General features: G+C 34.5%; 1 protein-coding gene and 1 long non-coding RNA gene across 6 annotated transcripts in view; one reads left to right on the plus strand and one right to left on the minus strand.

Moving 5' to 3' along the window:
• The window catches only part of MIA2 (MIA SH3 domain ER export factor 2), a 103,853-nt gene that overhangs the window by 46,371 nt on the left and 31,437 nt on the right, over nucleotides 1–26,045 (plus strand). For 3 of the 5 annotated variants that reach the window (XM_039249550.1, XM_039249552.1, XM_039249551.1), the window contains 11 exons: nucleotides 3,954–4,076; nucleotides 6,113–6,221; nucleotides 7,450–7,496; nucleotides 8,711–8,801; nucleotides 11,038–11,176; nucleotides 15,411–15,512; nucleotides 16,443–16,503; nucleotides 17,301–17,336; nucleotides 21,001–21,068; nucleotides 23,082–23,164; nucleotides 24,811–24,939. In XM_039249550.1, the coding sequence (XP_039105481.1) occupies nucleotides 3,954–4,076; nucleotides 6,113–6,221; nucleotides 7,450–7,496; nucleotides 8,711–8,801; nucleotides 11,038–11,176; nucleotides 15,411–15,512; nucleotides 16,443–16,503; nucleotides 17,301–17,336; nucleotides 21,001–21,068; nucleotides 23,082–23,164; nucleotides 24,811–24,939 (988 nt within the window). The remainder of the gene's footprint in view (nucleotides 1–3,953; nucleotides 4,077–6,112; nucleotides 6,222–7,449; nucleotides 7,497–8,710; nucleotides 8,802–11,037; nucleotides 11,177–15,410; nucleotides 15,513–16,442; nucleotides 16,504–17,300; nucleotides 17,337–21,000; nucleotides 21,069–23,081; nucleotides 23,165–24,810; nucleotides 24,940–26,045) is intronic. The other 2 variants (XM_039249554.1, XM_039249553.1) reach the window with 1 other exon arrangement.
• On the minus strand, nucleotides 212–26,045 carry LOC120243422. The gene is made up of 4 exons (XR_005531312.1): nucleotides 25,929–26,045; nucleotides 14,610–14,684; nucleotides 4,382–4,408; nucleotides 212–900 (listed from the first exon to the last, which is right to left on the minus strand). It is a non-coding gene; the product is annotated as an uncharacterized LOC120243422 (long non-coding RNA).

The raw sequence follows: 26,045 nt of genomic DNA on the forward strand, positions 1-26,045 counted from the left end.
CATCCCAACAAGTGCCCTCCTCAAACCAGGGCAAATTTTAATAATCACAGCAAATAGCACTTGGTACCATCTCCTTAAAGCCAGACTGAAGGAAGGCAGGGAATATCCATGAGAATGATTGGCGCTGTGGGTTCAGGGCCTAAAGATAGAAGCCGTTCTGGTGCTTAGATCAAGTGAAGATTTAGCTTTTACCCACTTCCTCCTTCAAATATATTTACTATCTCACTGTTCTCCCAATACAGTTAAAATTTTTCCATGGGAAAATTTTTCATTTGGTTGCATTATTTACAGTTTTCTAAATGTTACAACTGAGCCACATGATGTGCTCTTACTACATGTTCTGTTTTACACAACATTTTATTTGCTCTAGGGTTAGTAATTGTTTTGTTGCCTGTATACCTATCTGTAGATCTGTCTTCTGGAGATGCTGAATAACTTACGTATGCATTCAAGTGCTTTGTTAATCTACTAATTTTATTTTTTTCTTGAAGCAATCCTTCCTGAGGCCTTCCATCATCCTGGTCCAATAGGAACTTTTTCTCTAGGTCTGTTAATGCTTCTGTTGTCCTGAGATTTCACTTCACTCCCATCTATTCCCTTGTCTTTCTTCTGTGTTGGATCTTCTATTTCCTGTATCCAAGACTTGTTCTTTTGTGGTTAATTCTCTTGATTAGCTTCCTGAGAAATAGGTATAGCAGGTAGCTTTTAAAAACCTTGCATGCCTAAGAATGTCTTCTCTCAAGGTTGTTGACATTTTGGTTGGATATCTTCTGGATTGAAATAGTTTTTTTTCTTTGAAATTCTGAAATTGGTCCATTGTCTCTACTTTCCAGTATTGCTTTTGAGAAATCAGATGCGATTTGGATTACCGAATCTTTTTGTGATCTGCTCTTTTCCTCCCTAGAAGATTTAAAATGTTTATTTTGAGAGAGGCAGAGAGAAAGGGAAAGAGAATCTCAAGCAGGCCTCATGGTCAGCATGGAGCCTGACATGGGGCTCAATTTCAAAACTGTGAGATCATGACCTAACTCAAAGTTGAATCCTATGGATGCTTAACCGACTGAGCCTCCCACCTGTTCCATCCCTGGAAGCTTTCATCTGGTATCTTTCATTGTTTCTAGTTCTCTGAAATGTCATGATAATGTATGAGTCTTTTTTCATTCTCTTAGTCTGGAAACTCTTGCTTTTGATTCAGTTCTGGGAAATTATTTCATGCTTTTTCTGTTTTTTTTTTAACCCACTATAATTATGTAATCACATAAAGATGTCTTCTTGGGCTGCCTGGGTGGCTCAGTCTGTTGAGTGTCCAACTCTTGATTTTGGCTCAGGTCATGATCCCAAGGTCTTGGGATTGAGCCCCATCTCAGGCTCGGACTGAGTGAGCATGGAGTCTGCCTGAGACACTCTATCAGGCAGTCTGGTCTGTCTCTCTTTCTCTCTCTGCCCCTCCCCCACTTGTATGTGTGCACTCATGCACGAGCTTTCTCTCCCCACTCTCCACTAAAAGAAAATGTCCTTTTTGTTTTCTGTCTTTGCAAGTTTTGTTGGCTTATTCTGCATTTTTCAGTTGTAAGTGGCCTTTTTATTTTGCGTATGCCTTTTCTTAATTTATGGATGCCATGTCTTGTCTTGCTGAGGATATTATTATTATTATTTTCTTTTTTGAAGTGTTTTTCAGTTCTCTGAGTTGTTTTATACTTTGGGTTCCTTTATTTTCTGTTTTGGTCTATGTCTTTTATCTATGAGTTTCTTTTTTTTTCTTTTAATGTTTATTTTTGAGAGTGAGAGAGATACGGTGCAGGTGGGAGGGGCAGAGGGGGAAGGAGGAGAGACACAGAACCAAAGCAGGTTCCAGATTCTGAGTTGTCAGCACAGAGCCCAATGTGGGGCTTGAACCCACGGACTGTGAGATCATGACCTGAGCCAAAGTCAGACTCTTAACCCATTGAGCCACCCAAGCATCCCACTAAGAGTTTCATTTTAAAGTCAATTATTAGGTGATTCATGGCAGTCTGCCCATTTAATAGTGAAGCTCTTCATATCTAATTGGAAGCTCAGTGTGTGTTATCGGGAAACTCTTCTGTAGGGTAATTTGGCTAGGGCGTTTCATTGGAAGATCCTCAGTTGTTGGTATTTGAAGACCATTTTCCACGGGGATAATTCCTCCAGAGTTCCTGTTTGAGAGAGGTAAGCCTGTTTGCCAACAGTGAGATAAGCAGCTGAGACAGGCAGGGGTTGTTGGTGTGTCACTATCCAGTAAGTCAGCTTTTACTTTATCCTTTGATGTTTTCAATATTTTACTCACACTTTCACCTGGGCCAGGTGTCCCGGAGTTTCATTTTCCACCTCTCCAGAAGATAACCTTCTAGGCATTTGCCAGACATATATATGTGTGCGTGTGTGTATGCATGTGTGTGTGCATGCATGCATGTGAGACATGTGGGTGAGTGGGAAGGATGGATGGAGAGTAAGCATGTATGTATGTGTATGTGCAGGGACTTTCTGTTTTTTTGTTTTTTGTTTTTTTACAAACTTTCAGTTAGTCTTCCTCTTTTTAGTCTCACTTAGATCTGGAGTATTAGTGCCTCCAACCAAATTCTAAGCATTTTGGGTTGTATTAAATTAACTGCATTTGGACTTTCCCATCTTCTATGTAGGTTTCAGATTTGTCTGGTCTGCTGCATCTCTTACTATACTTGTATCTCTTTCTGCTTTCCACTTCTAGAATTCCCTTTTTCTTCATCACCTATTTTCTTTCTCCTTGTGGGTTTATGCTTCTTTTTCTTTTTAACCCCCTAAGTCTCTTAGTAGATTTATTCTTATCTTGGTAGATTTCAGGAGAAAGTGGTGGTAAACCCTGTGTTAAATTTGCTGTTATAATCAAAACTGGCCTTTTCTATCTTAAAAATTTTTCACTTAGATTGTCTTACTCTTTACATCTGTTTCATCTAACTCCTTTTTAATCACTAAAGTTCTTGAAATAAACTATCCTATATTCACTGATGCCATATTCTAATAATATACTCCTTCTCTAACTTGTTAAGACTGTATGCTGGGTATGCAATTTCTTTACTAATTGACTAGAGTCCACTAATAACAAGAATCAAAATTTTTTCTTCAAAGTCGTTTTTACTCTGTGTTCTCTCATTGTGTTATACATACATAGAAAAAGTTTAGTTTCTTGTGCTAGGAAAGATGCCTTAGTTTTGCAGAGAAATCCAGTAATCACTGTTGGATAGAATAGAGATTTAAAGTTTTAATAAATTTGGACTTTTCATTCATAATATTTCATAAATGGTTCCAGATTAATGGTATTTCTGGAAGGTTAGTTAACTACAAAACAACACATGACTTAAAAAACAAATTCTAGTACAAATAAGGTATGGCATGTAATATAGGATTTAAGGGATGGTAAGAAATGATCAAATCTAACATAAAGTATGTCTCAAAAAGCCTTTTATTTAAGAAATATTTGTTGTGTAAATCAACTGAACAATATTTAAGTGTTTCTTATTTTACATCACCCCTCTTGAAAGTTCTTTGAAAACAGGACTCCACCCTTCCTTCTCTTCTTTCCTCCTGCCCGACCCTCTTCTTCCCTTCTCAGCAACACATTGTGTCATATAACGCCTATTAATGTTATATCTAGGGATGCCTGGGTGGCTCAGTTGGTTAAGCGTCTGACTTCAGCTCAGGTCATGATCTGCTGGTTCATGCATTCGAACACATTGTCCTCTGTGCTGACAACTCAGAGCCTGGAGCCTGCTTTGGATTCTATGTCTCCCTTTCTCTGCTCCTCCCCCACTAGTATTCCTTCTCTCTCTGTCTTTCAAAAAATAAATAAATGTTAAAAAAATTAAAAATGATATATCTATATATAAATAAGTTCATCCACACATAAGTATGAAAAATGAGTTGCTTTTTTTTTTTTTTTGGTTGGGTTTGTATTTTAGCTTTTACAAGAAGCTGAAGAATGGAGAGAACAAGTGGATCAACTTAATAAACAGAAAATAACTTTTGAAGACTCCAAAGCATTAGCAGAACAAATTCTGTATGATAAAGAAAATCAAATCAAGGTAAATGTGCCTTCTGGTTTTAGTGAGTGAGCCAGCTAGAATTTTATAGTAATTCTGAAATTTGAAAATTTATTTTTTTTGCAACTTTTACTTTTATAACTTATTTGATCAAGTTAGAGAATGTGTACTTCTTGGGCATTGATTTTAGTTTGTACTAGTATTATCATCTTGCTCCTAAATGCTCCTTGAAGACTTTTAGATTTGTAGCATATATATCAACATTCTGTGTGTCCTTTTTTTCCTTTCCTTTGTATTTTAGCCTAGGTATTGAATGATGAAAACAAGAAAAGAATAATGGATTTTACCTTTGCCTTTTAGACTGCCGTCTGTTTCTGTTGATAAAAAGAGGTTGGAAAGAATTTTAGAAATTGGAAAGATGAAGTTGTATGTATTGGCTGAATATCTGTAATACCTAGGTTAGCTGTTGTCAGTACTCCTCATGGAGATGAATACTTTTCAAAAAATAAGTCTAATTGAAACAACTCTAATAAGAATATAAAAACATATTACTTTTAGGATTTTTTCACTTTTCCTTAAGCTTGTTTCCCCTTTCTACCCCATTTTCCTGTCTTCTCTTTTAAATCTTATGCTTTCAACCTGCAAAGATACTCAGGTGTGAGTATCAAGTAATACGGTGTAAAACTAACATTCAGTAGTATATGCAGTGAAGTGAACATTGCCATCTTGAAACCTTTTTATGCTCTTAAGGTTGTTGCTACGAAGGTTTTGAAGATTCCAGCTTTAGTTGTATTTGTAATTTGGCATGTTCTTTCATTTTTTTTCACCTTAAACTTACTCTACGAAAGAACTTGAGATTCTTCCTAAACAGAACATGAATGAGATGCTAATCTCAAGCTATACTCAGAGTTTTACGTCATGTTATTTGTGCCTGGAACTCTCAAGACGGAGAGATTGAGGGTAGAAATTACAGAGCAGAATGGGTTTTTAGATGTGTCCTTCCACAGAAATAGTCAGCATAGTCATTTCATTAGTGCTTAGGAAATCTTTCTTAATTCAAGAAGATTAAAAAAGTACTATTGGAAAACCTTTAATGTACCAAGTCAGGTTCTGTTTTACAATTTTCTTAAAATCTCAGGTGAATTCCTCAGCTAGACATTTACTTGAATAAATCAAATCTGGGGCGCCTGGGTGGCTCAGTCGGTTAAGCGTCCAACTTCGGTGCAGGTCATGATCTCACGGTTCATGGGTTTGATCCCGTGTCAGGCTCTGTGCTCACAGCCAGCTCAGAGCCTGGAGTCTGTTTCAGAATTTGTGTCTCCCTCTCTCTCTGACCCTCACCTGCTCACGCTGTCTCTCTCTCTCTCTCTCTCTCTCAGAAATAAATAAAACATTAAAAAAAATAAATCATATCTGTAAAATCTGTTATTTTTATTTTTTAATTTTTTTAATGTTTATTTTTGAGAGAGAGAGAGAGAGACAGAGAAAGAGAGAGAGACTGAGTGTGAGTGGGAGAGAGGCAGAGAGAGAGAGAGAGACAGAATCCAAAGCAGGCTCCTGGCTCTGAGCTGTTAGCACAGAGCTCGATGTGGGGCTTGAAGTCACTTAACCGAGATCTTGACCTGAGCCATAGTTGGATGCTTAACTGATTGAGCCACCCAGGTGCCCGTGTTCTTTTTATATATCACATACCTCACTTGCAGATGTTTGACCGCACAAAAAATTTACTCTTATTTTAATGGCCACTGTTATTTGTGGTATGAAAGAAGGTAATATAGTAAATATTCTGTTACTTTATAGTCATGCAATATATTTAGTAAAAATGGACCATTATCAAGTATTGGATTTGATTTAGGAATAGTCAGTGTTGGTTTTTAACTTGCGTAGTTTAACAGTCAATAAATATTACAGTTTTTCAGGGTATTTATCTTAATATCAGCTGGTGAATAAGAGGTCATGTACTGTTATCTGTGTAGATTGATTTTTCAACTATAACTACACATTCAGAAGTTGTAAATCAGTTAGCATAAGGCATTATTACCTTCTCTCTCTTTTATCCCTCTTTACTAAATGTCAAGTCTCTGACTGAACGCTTGATAAAGATGAAAGATTGGGCTGCTGTGCTTGGAGAAGACTTAACAAATGATGATAATTTGGAATTGGAAATGAAGAGTGAATCAGAAAATGGTATGAAGTTGGGTATGAAGTCGTGATTCATCCTCTTTTGCTAAAATGATAAGTAGCCCTTGTGTTTTCTTTTAGTTTCCTATGTGTATCACGTTCTTTATACAATTCTAGTTTGGCACATCTTCTCCATTTGCCTCTAATACTCTGCCCCTGTCACACCGTTCTTAATTGTTAAGCTTTAGTTGGAATATTGCTTTTTCAGTAAATCTTTCTCTGTCTCCTCAGGCAGACTTACAGCCTGTTTCCTGCCTGTGCTTTTTATATGTTGTTCAAATCTTTGTTATAGCAATTTTCACATTGCATCATAATCATTTCAGGGCCTATGTTTCCCTGCCATGTCTGCTAATTGGGTTGGATGGTGGGTAGTTTGAAAAATGAGTGTTATACAGATGAATGCCTGAGGATACTTTGTATTAATTAGATGGCTCAGTACTTTAATCTTGGCCACCCCAAATTGTTATCATCACTGCTGGAAACTAAGGCAGGAGTTAGGTTCATTGTAGCTGTTCCCTATATTTTCAAATCAATTCCTTTGACTTGAAAAGAGAATTTTATGTTGACATAATTATAGATTCATTGGAATTTGCAAAAAGAGTACAGAAAGAAGTGTTTTATGCATCTTTCACTAGTTTCTCCCTGTGGTAGCTCTTCTGGCTTCTGTGACCTTTCTCTTCTTTCTCTCTCTACTCCCTGCATAATTAACAAATGTATTAAGGAACAGAAGGTATGATTTAAAAAAAAATTTCTTTGATGATAACATTAATGCATTGGATGAAAATTACATTCCCATACGGTTGGTTCTGTTTGTACTTTTTTATTTCTGCTTTGCTTTAAAAGAAGCAATTCTTTTTCTAATAGAAAATGCATGTTTGTTTAATGTTACTTTAATTTGGAGTATAATTCCACTTATATTTGGTATGCCTAAGGATCCCAAGAATAGTTGAGACTGTGTACTGTATTTGGGTGAATACCAAATTCTTGTTATAAACTTGTCCCTAGAGAGAGTTGTGAAGAATCTTGTTTGACGATATTATGGTACTTCCAGTGTTTTATTGTGTATCTTCTTGGGAGCATGTCCAAGGCCATTCTGCCTTATATCAAATTCTTTATTGTAGCAAGACGAGAGATTATAAGGCTCTAGTTGCATGAACTAATAAAATCATCTGGATATCTGTTGTGGCATGGCACTATTTTCCCAATTTATTGTTGTTTTTATTTTTTACTATAGATAATCAACCGAAAGGAGCTTTGAAGAAACTGATTCATGCCGCTAAGGTTTGCATTACTATAGTAATATAAAGATAGAGAAATAGAATTTGGATTAAACCCATATGGCCTTAGTAACTGTTTTATAAAGTCCATTTTATAGTGATCCAAATTTTCCAAAGTGATCAGAATTTTCTTTATCAATTGCTTTTTTCTTTTTGATAATAACTTTAAAAATTTATAGTTAATTTTTATTTTATTTTATTTAAAATTTTTTTAATGTTTTATTTATTTCTGAGAGAGAGAGAAACAGCATGAGCTGGGGAGGGTCAGAGAGAGAGGGAGATACAAATTCTGAAACAGGGTCCAGGCTTTGAGCTGGCTGTCAGCACAGAGCCTGACGCAGGGCTCGGGGCTCGAACCCATGAACCGTGAGATCATGACCTGAGCCGAAGTTGGATGCTTAACCAACAGAGCCACCCAGGTGCCCATTGTTCATTTTATTTTTGAGAGAAAGAGAGAGAGAGAGAGAAAGAGAAAGAAACAGGATGAGCTAGGGAGGTTCAGAGAGAAAGGGAGACACAAATTCTGAAACAGACTCCAGGCTCTGAGCTGGCTGTCAGCACAGAGCCCCATGCGAGGCTCAGACCCAAGAACCCTGAGATCATGACCTGAGCCGAAGTCGGATGATTAACCAACTGAGCCACCCAGGTGCCCCCATAGTTAATTTTTAGAATTTATTATAATAAAAAAGTTTTAAGGTCTGCACTAATTTTTTTAGATGAAGAGTAAATGAAAAATGTTTAGTATATTTTCTTTCATTATTTCTGTCTAAGCATTCTTCTCTGGTCTCAGTATTTTCCTATTCCTGTTGCCCCATATCCTAATTTGAGATGTAAATACTATGTCCATTTTCTTCTGATGTATTTCTTTTGCATCACAGTAGTGGTATCTTGATCTTTACTGATCTATGTGAAGTTGTGGTATTATAGTTTAAAGGTTACTTTAATTAAAACTTATGTGTTGAAGGTATATAGAATGAAAACAGCCACTTTTTAAGGATGTGCCATTGATCTTCTCTACCTCTCTTGACATTTCTGACTACTAATGACTTTGTTAACTTTTCAAGATATAAGCTACATTTTTGGTTAATGTATTCTAGGTGATAATTTTATCGAAGTGATAGAACTTTAAAGGTTGGAATGGTATATTGAGATTTTTTGTTTTTCCTTTTTTGGTATAATTGATTAATGTTGCTTTTTTCCTTTTCCCGTTCTCCAAAGTTAAATGCATCTTTAAAAACCTTAGAAGGAGAAAGAAACCAAATTTACATTCAATTATCTGAAGTAGATAAGGTAAAGGAAGAGCTTATAGGTAGGTTATCTATATACTTTTAAAGTCTTTCTAAATAAATACATCTCCATATACAGAAAGGTACTAAAAAAAAACAAAAACAAAAAACAGAAAGGTACTATTAGTTGAATCAATTATGCAAAGGTCTGATTTGTTTTTTTTAATTTTACTTTTATTTCAAATTTGTGAAAAATTAGTACTGGAGTTTTTGTTGTTGGTAAAGCCCTATCAGTTTCTTCCATATCCATATGAAATAAAAATAATGAAATAGTTTATTTATTTATTTTGAGAGAGATAGGGAGATAATCCCAAGGAGGCTCTGCACTGTCAGTATAGGCTCGACTTCACAAACCTGATCATTACCTCAGCCAAAACCAAAAGTCAGATGCTCAACTGACTGAGCCACCCAGGCACCCGTTCTCCAGTCTTAATGAAATTATTTAAAAAAACGTGTAAAACCATACTTACCTTTGAATTTTAATGTTGTATGTGTGATATGGTTTTAGATATTAAAAACTAGCAAATTAAAACTATTAACTTTTAAAAGATCATCCTTATGGGGTGCCTGGATTGCTCAGTCGGTTAAGCATCTGACATTGGCTCAGGTCATGATCTCATGGTTATCATGGTTCATGGGTTTGAGCCTGATGTGTTGACAACTTCAGGAGCCTGGAATCTGCTGAAGATTTTGTGTCTCCCTCTGTTTCTGCCCTTCCCCTGCTCACACTCTGTCTTTCTCAAAAATAAAAAATTTAAAATTAAAACATTAAAGAAAATAAAAGATCATCCCTATGATCCAGTTTTACCAGAGATGATATTCAGTGTTAATGTCTGTTAAGTGACTGTTTTTGGCAATGGCTTAAAGCCTAGGTCAACGGATTTCTTCTGATGTAGATTTAAAAATTTCTGTGGAAAGACAGGTGTAACATTAAAATCATTTAATGGTAGCATATTTATTTTAAACTATCCTTTTGATAGATATGTTTAATTAATAGATGTTTATATACCATTACAATAATTAGTATGCCATTACCTATGATTACTAAAATTTTAATGCTTGTTAGTATGATTTTGTGATTTGAAACAGAGTAAGTTTTATCTTGTATTAAGATTTGTGGTGGGGGTACCTGACTGACTCAGTCAGTAGAGCATGCAGCTCTTAATCTCAGGTCATAGACATGGAGTCTACTTTAAAAAGAAAAAGGAAAGAAAAGAAAAAAGATTTGTGGTGATGATTCATACACGTTTTGGGATATGGCACCTCAATCTTAGAGGAAGTCAGAGGTGGGGTTATGTTGGAAGAGACATGAGGTTTTAAAAACAACTGATGTACTAATTATATAGCACTCATTATTTAGAATTATTAATTTTTGTTTTTATAGATAGTTCTTTTAGGTGGGTTAGCAGTTAACGAGTTAAAACTGGTATTTTTCTCCCCAGTCTTGTCTTTTCTTTTTTTTAATGTTCATTTATTTTTGAGAGAGAGAGAGAGAGAAACAGAGCATGAGTGAGGGAGGAACAGAGAGAGAGGGAGATACAGAATCCTAAGTGGATTTATTTATTTATCTTAAGAGGGAGAATTGTGGGGGACAAGGGAGAGAGGGAAAGAGAATCCCAAGCACCAAGGCCAATGTAGGGCTCGAACCCACAAACCAGCAGATTGTGATTTTAGCTAAAGTCTGACATTTAACTGACTGAACCATCCAGACACCTCTCTCCAATCTTACCTGGTTTAAGCTAACATGATTTTGTAACATTTCTTATCAGAAGATCCAAATTTCTGGCCTGAGCTATTCCATATATCAAAATTTTGCTTAAAAGGAGGTCTGGCTAGAAGTTATTTACTGGTAAATTTTTTACTAGATAAAAATAGGCAATATTCATCATGTGGAAGTAGTTCCATAGGAAATGTTTAACTAAAATATTTCCCTTCAGAACTCTCATCTCCATAACCTTCTTGAGAAATTTTACTGTTTTTTGGTTCCCTAACTGAAAATTAAATGCTAGAATTAGAATACTGAATGTTTTAGGAAATCTTGGCCTAATAAAAAAATTATAAAAGTTTATACAGTTCTTTAATTAAAATATTAAAAAGCATTTAGGTGAACCAAATACCTTATAAACTTTCTGTTCTTGTTGGAAAGAATTTACTTTATTAATAGCTTATTATTTTTGGTAATTTTTATCTTTATAAAATATGAATGTGCATCTCAAAATATTTACTCCATTAATTATGATTTTTAACAATTTTCTATAGAATGTATCAAAAATCTCCAGACTGAACAAGCGTCTTTGCAGTCAGAAAATACACAATTTGAAAGCGAGAATCAAAAGCTTCAGCAGAAACTTAAAGTAATGACTGAACTATATCAAGAAAATGAAATGACACTTCACAGGTAAAAAAAATTATGTTGATAACTCCACCATACAGCAAATAAAATCGTTTAAAAAATAGTGTATATTCAGCTTATGTGATATTCAAAGTGCTCAATTTATGATTAGGTAGTATTTCATCAGTTCATTTTTAAGAAAGTTACTTGATCTTGAAATACTTTTTATTCTGAATCTGACTATTTTTCACTACCTTCCCTACTGGACCCTGATCTAAACCACCATCAGTTCGTGCATGGTTTACTGAAGCAGCCTCAGAAGCATCTCTTTACACTCGACCTCCTCCTGCACAGTTGTTTTCAGCTTTTCAGTGGCATGGCCCTTCTAAAACATACAGCATGGGTATTGTCAGTGTCTTATTTAAAAATTCCCCACTGCCTTCATATCACAGTAAGAATTTAATCCAAAGCTTTTATTTTTTTTTTATTATTAAGAAAAATTTTTTTTTTTTAAGTTTATTTCTGAGAGAGAGAGAGACACTGTGAGCAGGGGAGGGTCAGAGATAGAGGGATACAAAGAATCTGAAGCTGGCTCCAGGCTCTGAGCTGGCTGTCAGCACAGAGCCTGATGCAGGGCTTGAACCCACGAACTGTGAGATCATGACGTGAGCCGAAGTCAGACACTTAACCGACTGAGCCACCCAGGCACCCCAATCTAAAGCTTTTAGATGACCTACAAGACTCTGTAAGATCTGACCTCTGGCTACCTCTTTTTATTTGTTTATTTAGTTTTGCTCTCTATCTCTTTAATTTTAGCTTATTCATTTCCTTTTTCTTCCTTACCCTCCAGCCACCTTGGCCTTGATGACTGTTAGTATGCCAAGCACATCTGTACCCCAGAACCTTTTGTGCTTGCTCCTTCCTCCCTGGACTGGTGTTCTCCTGTATAAGGTTGAATCCTTCATTTCATTTGGATCTAGGTTCAGATGTTGCCTCAGACACTCCTGGCTACCCTAAGATAATACCTGCAGTTCCTTTATCCCTTATCTTGCTTTATTTTTCTTCATAGCCCTTATGGTCCTCTGATGATTGATTGGCTTTTTTCCTCCCAACATTATATGTAAACTCCACAAGAGAATTACTTTATATTTTTCTTCGGGATTTATAGTGCCTAATTTTATGTCTGGCACATGGTAGTTATTCAGTAAATAGTTGTTGCATATATGAATAAATATGTTTAGTACCTTTATATATTGGATTGAAAGATTCCGTGCATGTGTATACTGATCCCTAAATACATAGATACACAGAAGACTGTTAAGATATCCATCTGGAGATTCCATATTTTTAATACCACTATAGGACATATTTTTCATCATAGAAATAAAATGTTACTTGATTTAGTTAATGTGACTTGAAGCCCCTTTAATGAAAGTTATTATAGTTGATCTCATTATGTATAGATTCTGTATTTGCAAATTTGCCTACTTGAGAAAACTTTTTATTATTTATATTTATTATTATAGCATGCTTGTGTGCATGTGCACATGGCGGGTAGGAAGAGGGAGAGGGAAGGACTCTCAAGCAGGCTGCATGACCAGCACAAAGCCTGACTCAGGACTCAGTCTCTTGACCATGAATGAGATCATGACCTGAGCTGAAATCAAGAGTCGGGCACTTAACCAAGCCACTCAGGTGGCCTGTGAAAACTTACTTTTAATTTTTTTTTAGATTTATTGTTGAGAGAGAGAGAATGAGAGAGAGAGTGAGTGAGCAGGGAAGGGGCAGAGAGAGAGGGAGACACAGAATCCAAAGCAGACTCCAGGCTTTGAGCTGTCAGCACAGAGCCTGATGCAGGTCTCAAACTCACGAGCCATGCGATCATGACCTGAGCCAATGAAAACTTCTTTTTATCCTAAAACCAGTACTCTGGAGCTTTAGTGGTCATTCTCAGACATGCATAGAATGGCAAAAAAGTGTATGTTCCCAGTCTTCCTTATTTCAGCTTTCATTTTGTAAACAAGTGTCCTTTTTGTACTATATGTAGTGACACATTTTTGTGTTTTTTGTTGGTGATTTAGCTGTTTTATTTTATTTATTTAATTTTTTTTATTTAGCTGTTTTAAAATCATCCCCAGGTAAAGTGCTGAAATGCTATTTCGTGTTCCTGAGTGCAAGAAGGCTGTGGTGTGTCTTCTAGAGAAAGTAAATGTGTCAGAGAAGCTATGTTCCACAGGGGTTATAATGCTGTTGGATGTGAGTTCATTAGTATGAACCAACAATATATGTTAAATAAGGTATCTTTAAACTGAAAAACAGAAAACAGGGTTATGTATTGATGGGTTGATGAAAATGCTGTGAATAGAGAACACAGAAACCTAACTCTGTTTCCTTTAAGAGCAGTGCTTCTACATTTGCCAATTTAGGATTTGGGTGACTTTCTAGAACATAAGTAGTGGGAATGAGATTCTGTTTTATATATTTGGAAACTGGTAGAAAATACCAACATTGCATTGCCATCAAGATGATGGGGGATTTGTAAAACTCTGTCATTGCCAGCCTGTATACTTGAATTATTCTTTGGAATCCATTGAAAAATTAAAAACTTGCTGTTCATCATGGACGTCTGAGCCACTTGGGACTGCCCAGGATAGGAAAGAGAAATAAACTTAACTAAATGGAAGAGCTATAGAGTGGATGACTCATGGCTTCTTTCAGTAAACTTAGGAGTAGACCCTTCTTTTTAGGTTAGGATGAAAGATATAATGAGTAAAATTTGGACATAAAGGGGGTTATTTTGAGGTGAAAGGAGTACTTTTGAGTATATATTCTGAATAAAATAAAGATAAATGGTTGATGATAGAATTCTGATGAGGAATATTTAAAATTTCAAAAGAAAAAAAGGCGTCTGTAGATACTTGAGAGCAAGGATGGGAAACTGAATAAAATCCTGGCTCTGTGTGTGCTGTTCAGATTGTGATTTCATCAGTTCATTAATTTGAAACGTCTTGAATTTCCCAAAGTACCATGTATTCCTTTCTTATATTTAAAGTAAAACATTCATCACTCAAATATTGGAGAGAAGTGAAATAGTATAGCATACAAGTTTGATATGTTGTTTTAGATACGTGAAGTAAGATACGATTATTTTTTGACTGCATCATCACGCTTATTTTATAATGCCATTTCCATCATTAATGAATCTACCCAAGTTCAAGGGGAAGGTTCATAGACTTTATTTCTCTTCTGGCCATTTTTTAATCTAGGGTTTATAAAAACAGACTTCCTTCCATGTCCAAGCCCATTATACTTTCATGCTTTTTCTGAGAAGATGACTTATTTTCTTTGAACCGTATGAAACGTTTGACCTAGGGAGTACTTTCTTAGCAACTGGTAATATAGTTTACGGAATATAAAACATTTACTGCTACCCTGTAGGATTTCTTCAGTAGTTTGTCATTTCCCTCCCCAAAGTTCATGAAGAAGGGGAGATACTCACATTTAGGACTCCAAATGTGTTTTCTTGTGGTGTTCAGTAAGCATTTCTTGAAGGACCAGTGTTACTGATGATACCCTGTGAAACAACATGGAGAATAGAGTATAATGGAGTCACTATTTGCTAGCTCTATGCCTAGCTTCACTTATTTAGTTTTTCTGTGCTTCCTTTCCCTTCTTCTAGAGCTGTTGTGATAATTACATAGGGCAATAATACATGTAAAAGTCTAAGAACAATTTCTGGCACATGCTAGTGACTCAGTAAGTTAGCTGTTTTTATTAAAAGAACTAGAAGTCATAAGTAGGACTACTAGAACTACTTTTATTTACTTTGAATCCATTGTAAGGTTTTTCTTTTTTAAATGTGTATGAACTGTCCTAGAAGCCTAATCACTATGCTAACAGCTTAACAACCAATTTGAAAATTATTGAAATTCAGTTCATTACTTGGTGACTTCTTGTCTAATAAATGTAATGCTGGTTTGTACAAGAAGGGTTGATAAGTAATATGTAGTCATGATAGCTTTTACCAGTATTTACCTTTGATCTTATTTTAATGATAAAAGTCTTATAGAAAACCCATGAATCTTTTATGTTAATAGTACTATATTAGACAAGAAGGTTTTATATTAAGTTCCATACCAGGAATATTTACACAGCTACCTTTTTTTTCTTGCATGTGATGTTTTTAGAGGTATTATGCAAATTGTTTTATAGGAAGCACAAGTTATGATATTATTAAAAAGATACAATTGATTATCTTACCACATACAGTAAAAAAAAACAAACCACTTTTTGTTTCAAGGAAATTAACAGTTGAGGAAAATTACCGATTAGAGAAAGAGGAGAAACTTTCCAAAGCAGATGAAAAGATCAGTCATGCAGCTGAAGAACTGGAGACCTATAGGTATTGAATATTTTTTACTCCTTTCTTTTTGAGGTGGGGAAGGTATCCAAAAACCTAATAACAGGAAAAATAATAAAGCAGCCCCCAAAATAAACCCAAGATATTTGTCTTTATTTTTCATTTGGCTGTCTTGCTGTATCACTCAATTATACAGAAAATATAAAAAGGAAAAATGTTTTCTTTTCAGTGTACATGATTTTAAATCTCTCAAGATACTAAAATAGGGAAATCCTATTTTATGTTAATGTCAGAAGATTTTTGAATGGTCATTAATTTCAAAGTTTTTCCTCTTTGGTTCTAATGGGGAAGAATACATACAATATTAATTTGAGAAGTATGCCTCACAAAGAGTGAGTCATTTCTGAAGAAGTGTTGATAAGTCTAGTTTTTCCTTTGGTTCATTTGTCATTAGTTTCGTGGAAATAATAAAATACCTAGAGAAAGTAAGGGGCAAGATTTAGCGGTATCCCAAATAGTTGTGATATTTCATTTTACATTAGGAAGAGTAAACTTGGATTTTATCCAAAAGAAGAAATTATCTTATTAGTCGTATAAAGGTAGTAAGTAACATTTTATTTCACATAACTTGTTAATTTCCTAGAATTCTGTTAAGATTATAGACATCTGAATAATTCTTCCAAGTTCATGCTTCTTAAAAATAAAAACAAACCAGTATACCATATAAATCTTTGCATAACCTGTGGTTTTAGGTAAACCCAAGCAGTAGTATCTTAAAGCATAATTAATATTAAAATTATATTAGGAAAAATATACTACTTTAGAACCTCTTAAAGATGATTAGTGTGGAGTTCTGGAGTTATTTTTACGTTAAACAAAGCACTCCAGGTGTTTAATTAATATTTTCAGTAGATCTAGTGTGTTCTGTCATTTCTTAGTACATGTTAATAGTAGAATGATTATTCCTTGTAGAAAGCGAGCCAAAGATCTTGAAGAAGAATTGGAGAGAACCATTCATTCTTATCAAGGGCAGGTATATGTGTGTGTGTATGTGTGTGCATATGTGTGTGTGTGTGTGTGTGTGTGTGTGTGTGTGTGTAAATTAGAATAATTCTGATTTGTTTGAATTAGTATCTCTGTTTTGATGCAGGAGTGTAGTTACTTGATAGTGTACCTCCTCTCTTGAGGTTTTGCGTGTGGGTGTGGAACATTTATAGGGAGCCAAATATTCTGGAATAAAGTGCCTTGTTTATTTATTTATTATTATTAAAAAAATATTTTTGGGGAGAGCACAAGCAGAGGAGGGGGATAGGGAGGGGGGCAGAGGATCTGAAGCCAGCTCTGTGCTGACAGGCTGATAGCAGCCAACCCAATGTGGGGCTCAAACTCACGAATCATGAGATCATGACCTGAGCCAAAGTCAGACAGTCAACTGACCGAGACACCCAGGTGTCCCAAAAGACCTTGTTTAAAATTGCCATGTTTCCTGCTTCTTTGGGAATGTGGATTAAATAAATAAACAAACATATTGACATTGGAGTTTCATACTCAACTTGGCCTAATTATCTCTTAGTCAGCAACTCATTGTAGTTCATTATTGCATAAAACAGAAATATACTAGGCAAAAATTGTCTTTTTTTTTCTTACATTCAGTTTTTCTTTTAAAATGATAGAATAGATGATGTATATATGAAAATTTGCTTTAAAAATGTTAATGACTTTCAGAGATGCTTGAGTTATGAGTTTATGAGTTGTGTACTAAATCATAGTGGTAGTGTGAGATGTTTTACTTAAGAAAATCAGTAGTATTTTAATGAATTTCTTTTTCAGATTATCTCCCATGAGAAAAAAGCACATGATAATTGGGTAAGTATTAAGTTCTCTTTGTCAGATTGTTCTTTTTTCTAATTTAAATGAACAGTTTAAAAGGTACACTTTCACACCAAAAATTAAGGTAGTCTTAAATCAGTTTCTTTTAATTTTGCTAGTAGTGAAATTATGTTCTTTATGAACTGAATACTTGGTTATAACAGTTATTTACAAAATCTGATTTTTACTTTGCAAGGAGGTTATACTCGCTTTGGGGGAGGTGATGTAGTGTTCATGTATTGTTTGAGAGCACTGGATTGCCACTAATTACTTGTGGGCAACTGACTTAAAATTACTGGGCCTGTTTAACTCATCTGTAAAACAACAGATTGAACTAAGTGATATTGAAAGCCTCTTCTAGTTGTAAAAGCTGTACAATTCAGTTATCTGATTCTCAGTGTTGAATTACTTAATACACATCAAGAAAAAGATCATCATGGGAAGTGGCATGTCAGTGCGTCAGAAGAACTATATAAGGAAATGTTAAGGATGTGCCTTTTGACTAATTGTGAGAATGATCCATCTGATATGTAGAACTGTTGTAATAGCTGCCTTCAGTGGACTTGTTCCTAAGAGCCTTCAAGTGGAGACAGTTTGCCCAGTGGGTGAACACATGGGGTCCAGAGTCAGTCAGTTTTGGTTGTTATCCTGGTTCCATCACCTGTAACAACAACAGTTATTGTTTCCTTACCTGTAAGACAGACATATCAATAGTACCTATTTTATAGTTATAGTGATGAATAAATAACTCCTGTAAGGCTGTTGTCCAGTTGCCTGACACATAGAATGCACTCAGTGTATGTTAACTGTTATTAGACTCTTGTTACACTGAAGCTTGGGAGATATTTCTTAGTGGTGGATGTTTCTTCGAGTGGAGATTCTGGCATAGGTTGAGAAATTAAACATGTTGAATGTCAAAGCTTTGCCTGTTTCTCAGACTGTGTTGAGGGCTCAAGTGAAGATTTGTTAATGAATTAGTCTGGGCTTGGAGATGAATTTAGTTTTCTTCACCATTCCCCACCAAAGTCAGTATACTAAGATGAAGATTATTTTTTAATGATGAGAGGAATTGATGTTTGTTAATCTCTTAATGTGAAAGGCACTATACTTAAAGGCATTTTGTGTATATTACTCATTTAATCCACGTAGCAACTCTATAAAATAGGTATTATAACTTAACTTTTACAGATGGGGAAATAGCCCAAGGTTACATGATCAAAGAATGAAGAGTAGAAATTGAAATTCTGACTTTTTAGATTCTAAATCTGTGGTATTTCTGTTACTGTACATTGAATTTCTTGTTTAGTAAATAATGACATTGACGTTATGTTAAAACATGCAAAAAATACCCTTAATGTCTCAAAATGAAGATTTTTTTAGCTTTTATAAAAGTTTGTTCAGTGAGTAATATATACTCACTGAATAAAAAGTTCAGACTGTATAGAAAGTATGTACAAAAAAATAATCAGCAATATCAGTTTCATTTACTCTCTGCTTTAAAAAGTATAGACATAAATCACATATATATTAAAAAAATGAAATTATACTATATAGTAGCGTTTTTATGTTCTTGCTTTCTTAATATATTGCAGACATTTTTCTATGAATGTTTTATAATTTATATAAACCTTTCCCATTTGATAAATATTTAGTTTCTACTTTTTTACTGTTATCAATAATTTTATAGTTTTGGATTTTACGTTTTCCTTTGAGCATTTCTTTGCTGCATCCTATTACAGTTAATCTTTTCTTCCTTTGAACTCCTATAATACTTTGTTTTTATGTGTTCTGAGACAAGTACAATAGTTGTACTCTTAAGATAGGGACTATTTCTTTTTCTTTAATGCCAGTACTTAGTAGAATGCTTTTTTGCATATTGTGAGTAATATCTGAATACAGTGTGGTCATTCACTGAAATTTTAGTTTTACTTAACCTTTAAAGTGTAAGCTTTTTAAAAGCCTGTACTCATTTAGCATCTCTTTATTCTTATATATTTTTTGTAGATTTATCTTTAATATTGATAGCACTATAATCATAGTAGGATTTACTATTTTTGACTTAGTAACTTTGCATTGTTTTGTGTCCAATAATTAAGAGTAAATATGTAATACTATACTGTGTAGAAAACATTTAGAAGTAGTTTTGGTTCTATGTTATTAAAATGCATTGTTAAATGAATGAATTGGTATTTTATTAACTAAAATTGTTATGGTGTTATGCTTTTTTTATGTACAAAATTATATCGTTATATACTAGAAAATGATTTACAATGGAATCTTTCTGATAATGAATGCTAAAATACGGTTAAGCTGTGTTTTTGTGTGTGTGTGTGTGTGTGTGTGTGTGTGTGTGTGTGTGAGTATTTAATGTACTTATTCTTTGGCCAGTTAAAGTCAATTGTAAGATGTAGTTCATGATTTTAAGTGAAAACATTTGATAGCATAGTTCTTTTAACTTGTAAAGAGTTATGGTTCTAGGTTGAGTTATTTGCTATGGTAGGATAGATATGTTTGCCCTAGTGGATTGCATTACTTGGCCAGGTCTGATGCTCCATACACTGCTGCTGTTAACCTGGAGAGTTCACAGTATGACTGGAAAACATGTAGTATTCCATACAAATTTAACCTTTGCCCACAAACTATTTAGGAATATTGTATGCTCTTGGTGTTTATTATAGTGTAAGTTTTTTTCCTATAGCATACATACTCTGATTTTCTTAAAAAAATTTTTTAAGTTTATTTATTTGTTTTTGAGAGAGAGTGCTTGTGCATGGGTGGTAGAGGAGCAGAGAGAGAGGGAGAGAATCCCAAGCGGGCGTTGTGATGTCCACGCAGAGCCTGACACAGTGCTGGATCTCATAAACTGTGAGATCATGACCTGAGCTGAAATCAAGAGTCAGAGAGATGCTTAACCAACTGAACCACCCAGTCACCCTTAGTCTTTTATTAAAGTATCACTAAACCAATGTAGAAGATTATGGGAATATGATCTTAATAGTGCTGTGTGCTTAACAAACAGGCTGCATGCTTTGGTTTTATTCAGCCATTAAAAAAAAACGGCCTGTACAGGCATATTGTGAAATTGTATTAGACCTTTATGGTTTCCCAGAATTATAGTGATTTCTCTAGAGTTGGCTGTCTTGTTTTATAGACAGCATACCTATGCATAATGATTCTTAGTCTCCATTCCCATCTCCCTAAGCTTGGGTTCTCTTACATTGCTTCAGTCATGTTATTTGGATATCGACAGCACCAAATAGTGCTAATTGTTTTAAAAAAAATTTTTTTAAGTGTTTTATTTATTTCTGAGAGAGAGAGAAAGAGACAGTGTGAGCAGGGGAGGGTCAGAGAGAGAAAGTGACACAAAATCCGAAGCAGGCTCCAGGCTCTGAGCTAGCTTTCAGCACATTGCCTGACACGTCTAGATAAAAGCATTCATTGGCAAGTACACGATCAAACTCCAGCCTTGACTCATGTCTTCTGGTTGCAGGAAACTCATTTCCTTTTAAAAAAATTCCCTAAAAGTGTTTTACATTGAGTTTATCGAAATGCATACTAATATGATTGTGGTATTTATGAATGCTTATCTTCTGTTTTACTTTCGTATAAGAATTGTTTTAAAATGTATTTAAAAAAATAAAAATGTATTGTTTGCTTTAAGTTGGCAGCTCGGACTGCTGAAAGAAATCTCAATGATTTAAGGAAAGAAAATGCTCTTAATAGACAAAAGTAAGTATCTTGGGAACACTTTAAGCTTTAGTTATTACTTTACTTTTAATTGTATTTTATTATATAATTTTTTTATAGGGATAAATAAAATCGTGATTCAGCATATCTTTTGGTAAAATATTTATTTTATTGCAAGGTGCTAGATTTTTTGTTTGAAACATTTGTCTTAGAGAGGTTACTTTAACAAAAGTAGATTGTTTATATGTTTTTCTGTAAAAAAAACATAACTTAGGGGCGCCTGGGTGGCTTAGTCGGTTAAGCGTCCGACTTTTCGCTTAGGTCATGATCTCGCGGTTCGTGGGTTCGAGCCCCGCGTTGGGCTCTGTGCTGACTGCCAGCTCAGAGCCTGGAGCCTTTTTCAGGTTCTGTGTCTCCCTCTCTCTCTGATCCTCCCCTGCTCGCGCTGTCTCTCTCTCTCCTAGAAATAAATAAATAAATAAATAAAAGCATTAAAAAAATTAACAACAAAAAAAGCATAACTTAAAAACATTTTTTAAAAAATGTCTATTTGGGGGCGCCTGGGTGGCTTAGTCGGTTAAGCGTCCGACTTTCCGACTTTCGCTTAGGTCATGATCTCGCGGTTCGTGGGTTCGAGCCCCGCATCGGGCTCTGTGCTGACTGCCAGCTCAGAGCCTGGAGCCTGTTTCAGTCTGTGACTCCCTCTCTCTCTGACCCTCCCCTGCTCATGCTGTCTCTCTCTCTCTCCTAGAAATAAATAAAAAACATTTAAAAAAAATTTCTATTTGAGAGAGAGCATGGACAAATAGAGAGAGAGAGAGAGAAAGAGAGAGAGGAAATCCCAAGCAGCTGTGCAGAGCCCAGCGTGGTGCTCGATCTCATGAACTATGAGATCATGACCTCAGCTGAAATCAAGAGTTGCCCACTTAACCAACTGAGCCACCCAGGCACCGCACCCTGCCCTCCCCAATTTTTTTTTTAAACTAGAGTAGGAAGAAGACAGTTACAAGGGATGGAAAGAGAAAAGACAGATCTCTGATGTAGTAATTCTCAGAATACTGGCATCATTTAGTAGATATGGGTAGAATACATTTTTATTATCTCTCTCATTCTCTGATTTTATTGTATTGGGTGACATTGCCATACAATAATAAGATGAAAGAGAGAATGAAAGTTTACAGTACATAATCAAAGGAAAGAATAAATGCTTTTCTAGGAGCAGACATCTCTTCCCAGGTATTATAATTTCTTGCCAGAATGAACTATTAAGATTGACCGATGATAGTGTAGTCTTTTTGCTGGTCTTTTCTACTTTGAAATTAAAACTACATGATTAGCTGTTTTATTTCAGATCTGATGGTCAAGAACTAGAAATAAGATTTCTTTTAAAATGTCACAATTTTAAGATAAAAGGTTTAGGAATAAAATAGTAGGATTAGTTCACTGGATTCCTATTTTATGTTGTGATTGGAATCTTGTGGGTAACATTACAATGGAAAGCAGACATGATGCAGAGCTAGGAGCCCTGTGTTTTAATCCTGGCACTTTAATTTTGAATAAATCAAGTAAACTTTTAGCTCAGTTTCCTTACTTGTAAAATGATACATTAGAACTGATTGACCTTGGAAAGTCCTGCTATTTCTAAAATTTGGGTTCTGTGTAATATTATTCACTGAAGTCTAGTTTTGAAAACAGAACAAAACAGTGATTTCAACCTCAGCAAAACATCACTATCACTAGGCAAAAAGAAACCTGTTACCTCAAAATAAGTACTGGGGTTATAGAAAGGTGTTTCGGTCAGACTGTTTGTTTATTTTGTTTTCTTTCTTAATTTTAATTCCAGTGTAGTTAATACACAGTGTTACATTTCAAGTGTATAATACAGTGATTCAACAATTCCATATATTACTGGTCAGAATAATTTTAAAAGATTTGTTTCTTCTATGAAGATATTGAGATAGTAAAGAGTTCCTTGTACTTGGAAGAGGCATTTTTCTTGAAATGTGGGTGCTTTTCTTGGATGAGTACTTAGAGCTGTTTGTCCTTTATTTGCAGATTAACTGAAACAGAGTTTAAGTTTGAACTTTTAGAGAAAGATCCTTATGCACTTGATGTTCCAAATACAGCATTTGGCAGAGGTAGTCTTTTTTTTTTTAACCCTCATTTAAAATGCATAATATATGTATTTTAATATATGTATATATATATTGCACATATCTTTTATATTAGTGTAAATTAATACTATTATTTATATATATTTTAGATTTTGGAGCCAGGATTCTAATCTGAGTTCTATCAGAATCTCCCAGTTTCCTGAGTTTTGTTACTCTAGCAATAATGTAAATAATTGCTGCCTTTATTTCTTAGTGAGCTTTTGTAAGATTATGTATATTTAGCACATTGATCTCTCTGAAAAGCGAAGTGAATGGCACATAGTAACATACTCAATAATTATTTATTGGGAGAATGAGAAAGGAGTGCTTAAATGGAATAACATTGTGGCTGTTTACATATCTACTACTCATTGGGATTTGCTTGAATTATAAAAATAAGAATTTAAACAGTTTTTAATAATTTAAAAGTATTGATTAAGAAGGTGAGAAGACATTAATAATCTGAGCTTTGATTGCTTTAATTACCTCCAAGAGAGGACCAGGTCTTTGGATGGTATATTTAATACTTTTATCTATTCATTAATGAGTTAGCATCTTTAATGATCTCATACTGTTCCAAATAGTTTAAAATTTTCAGAAAAATTTTCAGTTGAATTGGAATTAAGCATCTAAGGCAGTAGAAATAAACCTAACTTTACATAGGCTTTTTATTGACCATTTAAAAGTTATAAAAATCACTTTTGAGAGTCTAAGTTCATTAAAATGAGTTTGTTTTTACATTAAAAAATAGCAAATTATTATTAATTTCAAATAGTAATGAAGTCTGGAGTTGGGGGGCAGTTATACAGAAGTAATTCTTGACAGAACCCAATGTAGAAGTCTTGGAAAGATTAAATAATGCTTTGATCTTTTGATGTAACTGCATTTGACCATTATATAAGCTACATAATAAAATTTAACATGTTTAAAAAGTATTATCTTGGTGGCATTTAAGTTTGCTTTTTGATGTTGATTTTTGATCTTTTGAAGCATAATCATTACTTGGGAGTGGTGAAGTTTGTAAAATGATAGGGCTCTTGGTTATATGGTTTAGAAAGTGATTTATTTGATAAGTATATGTAAACTGAATTTTCAGTAGTAATGAATTAAAAGTTTTTTTCTGCTGCTTCCCAGGATTTTGCCTTTCTATTTTCAAAATCTGAGCTTTACTCAAATAATTCATGACCCAACATGGCCCAGCCTATCTGGCCCTAATTTATTTAAACTGAGTCCTTCCATAGTACAACTTTCACCAGCTGAAATGTCTGGAAGCATACTGCCATTAAAAGCAAAACCAAGCAAACTTCATGGCCCCCAAATCCTCTTATAGTTCTAAAATATCACCAGTATCCATTGCTTAATATTATATGGTTACTTAAGTGTATTAGTTAACAAGAGGATAATGTTTGTATTGACTACAGTGTCCATTTGTAGACAGACTTTAAATCACAGGGTTCCATATTTAATTCTATCCCGTATTAATAAAACCGAGGGCATGCTAAGTGTTTAGGATGTGGATTAAACTTAAATTGACAATAGGGTGACCTGATGGAAATTGTTGAATGGGATTCTAATCTATAGTGTAGCTAACTGAAACTATGAATTTAAATATGCTGTTTTAATTATTCCAGAGCATTCCCCATATGGTCCCTCACCATTGGGTCGACCTTCATCTGAAACGAGAGCTTTTCTCTCCCCTCCAACTTTGTTGGAGGGTCCACTCAGACTCTCACCTTTGCTTCCAGGGGGAGGAGGAAGAGGTATATTGTTTAAACATCTTTATTACTCTAGATTTCTTCCTTACTTTATATTTTCATCTCAACTTATTTTTAAAATGATCTTTAAAATAAATGTTTGAAAAATACAGGCATTCCTTGCACTTATTGTGGGTTATTTTTGTTTGGACAAGGAGTTCTATGACATGTAATTTTAATATATATATTTCTCTTAGAAACAGGGTTATAATAGATTACTTTTTGGTCAAGCACTTAATCTTTTTAGATCATTTGACTTCCTAAAAACTATATATTATACTACATAATATAACACTTTATAAAGAATACATAAGATATGATAATGATATAACCTAGCATAAAATTCTACTTTAACAAAACATTATTAGAATGTAGAATTTCTAAAATCTTTTTTTACTTCATTATCATGATCTTCTTATTTTAGAAGATCAAAAAGTGAAAGAAAGAACCTTCTTTTTCGAGTGGAGTAATTCAGAAGTGCTATCTTGTAGGCAGAGTATTGATGGAAGCCTTAAGGGAGACAGAAATGATTTTTAATACTTTGAGAAACTGACCCAAGATTGCTTTGTTACCCTGAATGGTCTTTTGCAAATTTTAGCAGCAACTTCAAGCCAATGCATTAGCTCTTGGTGTTTCTCCATTTACTTCATCAGCACTCATCCTGGTGTTACCTGTGTACCTGGAATTTTGCTCTTTTGATTTCTCACCACACTTTGTCAAGTTGCTTTAAAATTTTCCCTTGAATTGTGACAAAATTAAAAGGTAAATAGCACTGTTCATTCCTAAGTCAAAAGTCTTAGGTTTTTAGCCCCAAATCTGTGTTGTATAAGAGCTAATAGCATTCTTTATCAGGATTGTGTATCCATTCCCCCCTTTTTATTTGTGAATCTAGCATAATAAATCTGAGGTAGGAACAGAAAGTAATGAGACTAAGTAGAAACACCAAACTAAACCCAACTTCTCACAGCTCATATACTCAAATGGATACTACTTACCAAATTAGTCTCTTAAGGATGCTGTACTGCTATGTTGAAACTGCCATTATTTTAAATATTTTTGAGCTTGCTCTTTGGGATTGCTTTCAAAGAATGAGAAGATAAAATTTCTGTGGG

Source organism: Hyaena hyaena, unplaced genomic scaffold (assembly GCF_003009895.1).
Source record: "Hyaena hyaena isolate Hyena2069 unplaced genomic scaffold, ASM300989v1 scaffold_342, whole genome shotgun sequence".
Lineage (NCBI taxonomy): Eukaryota > Metazoa > Chordata > Mammalia > Carnivora > Hyaenidae > Hyaena > Hyaena hyaena.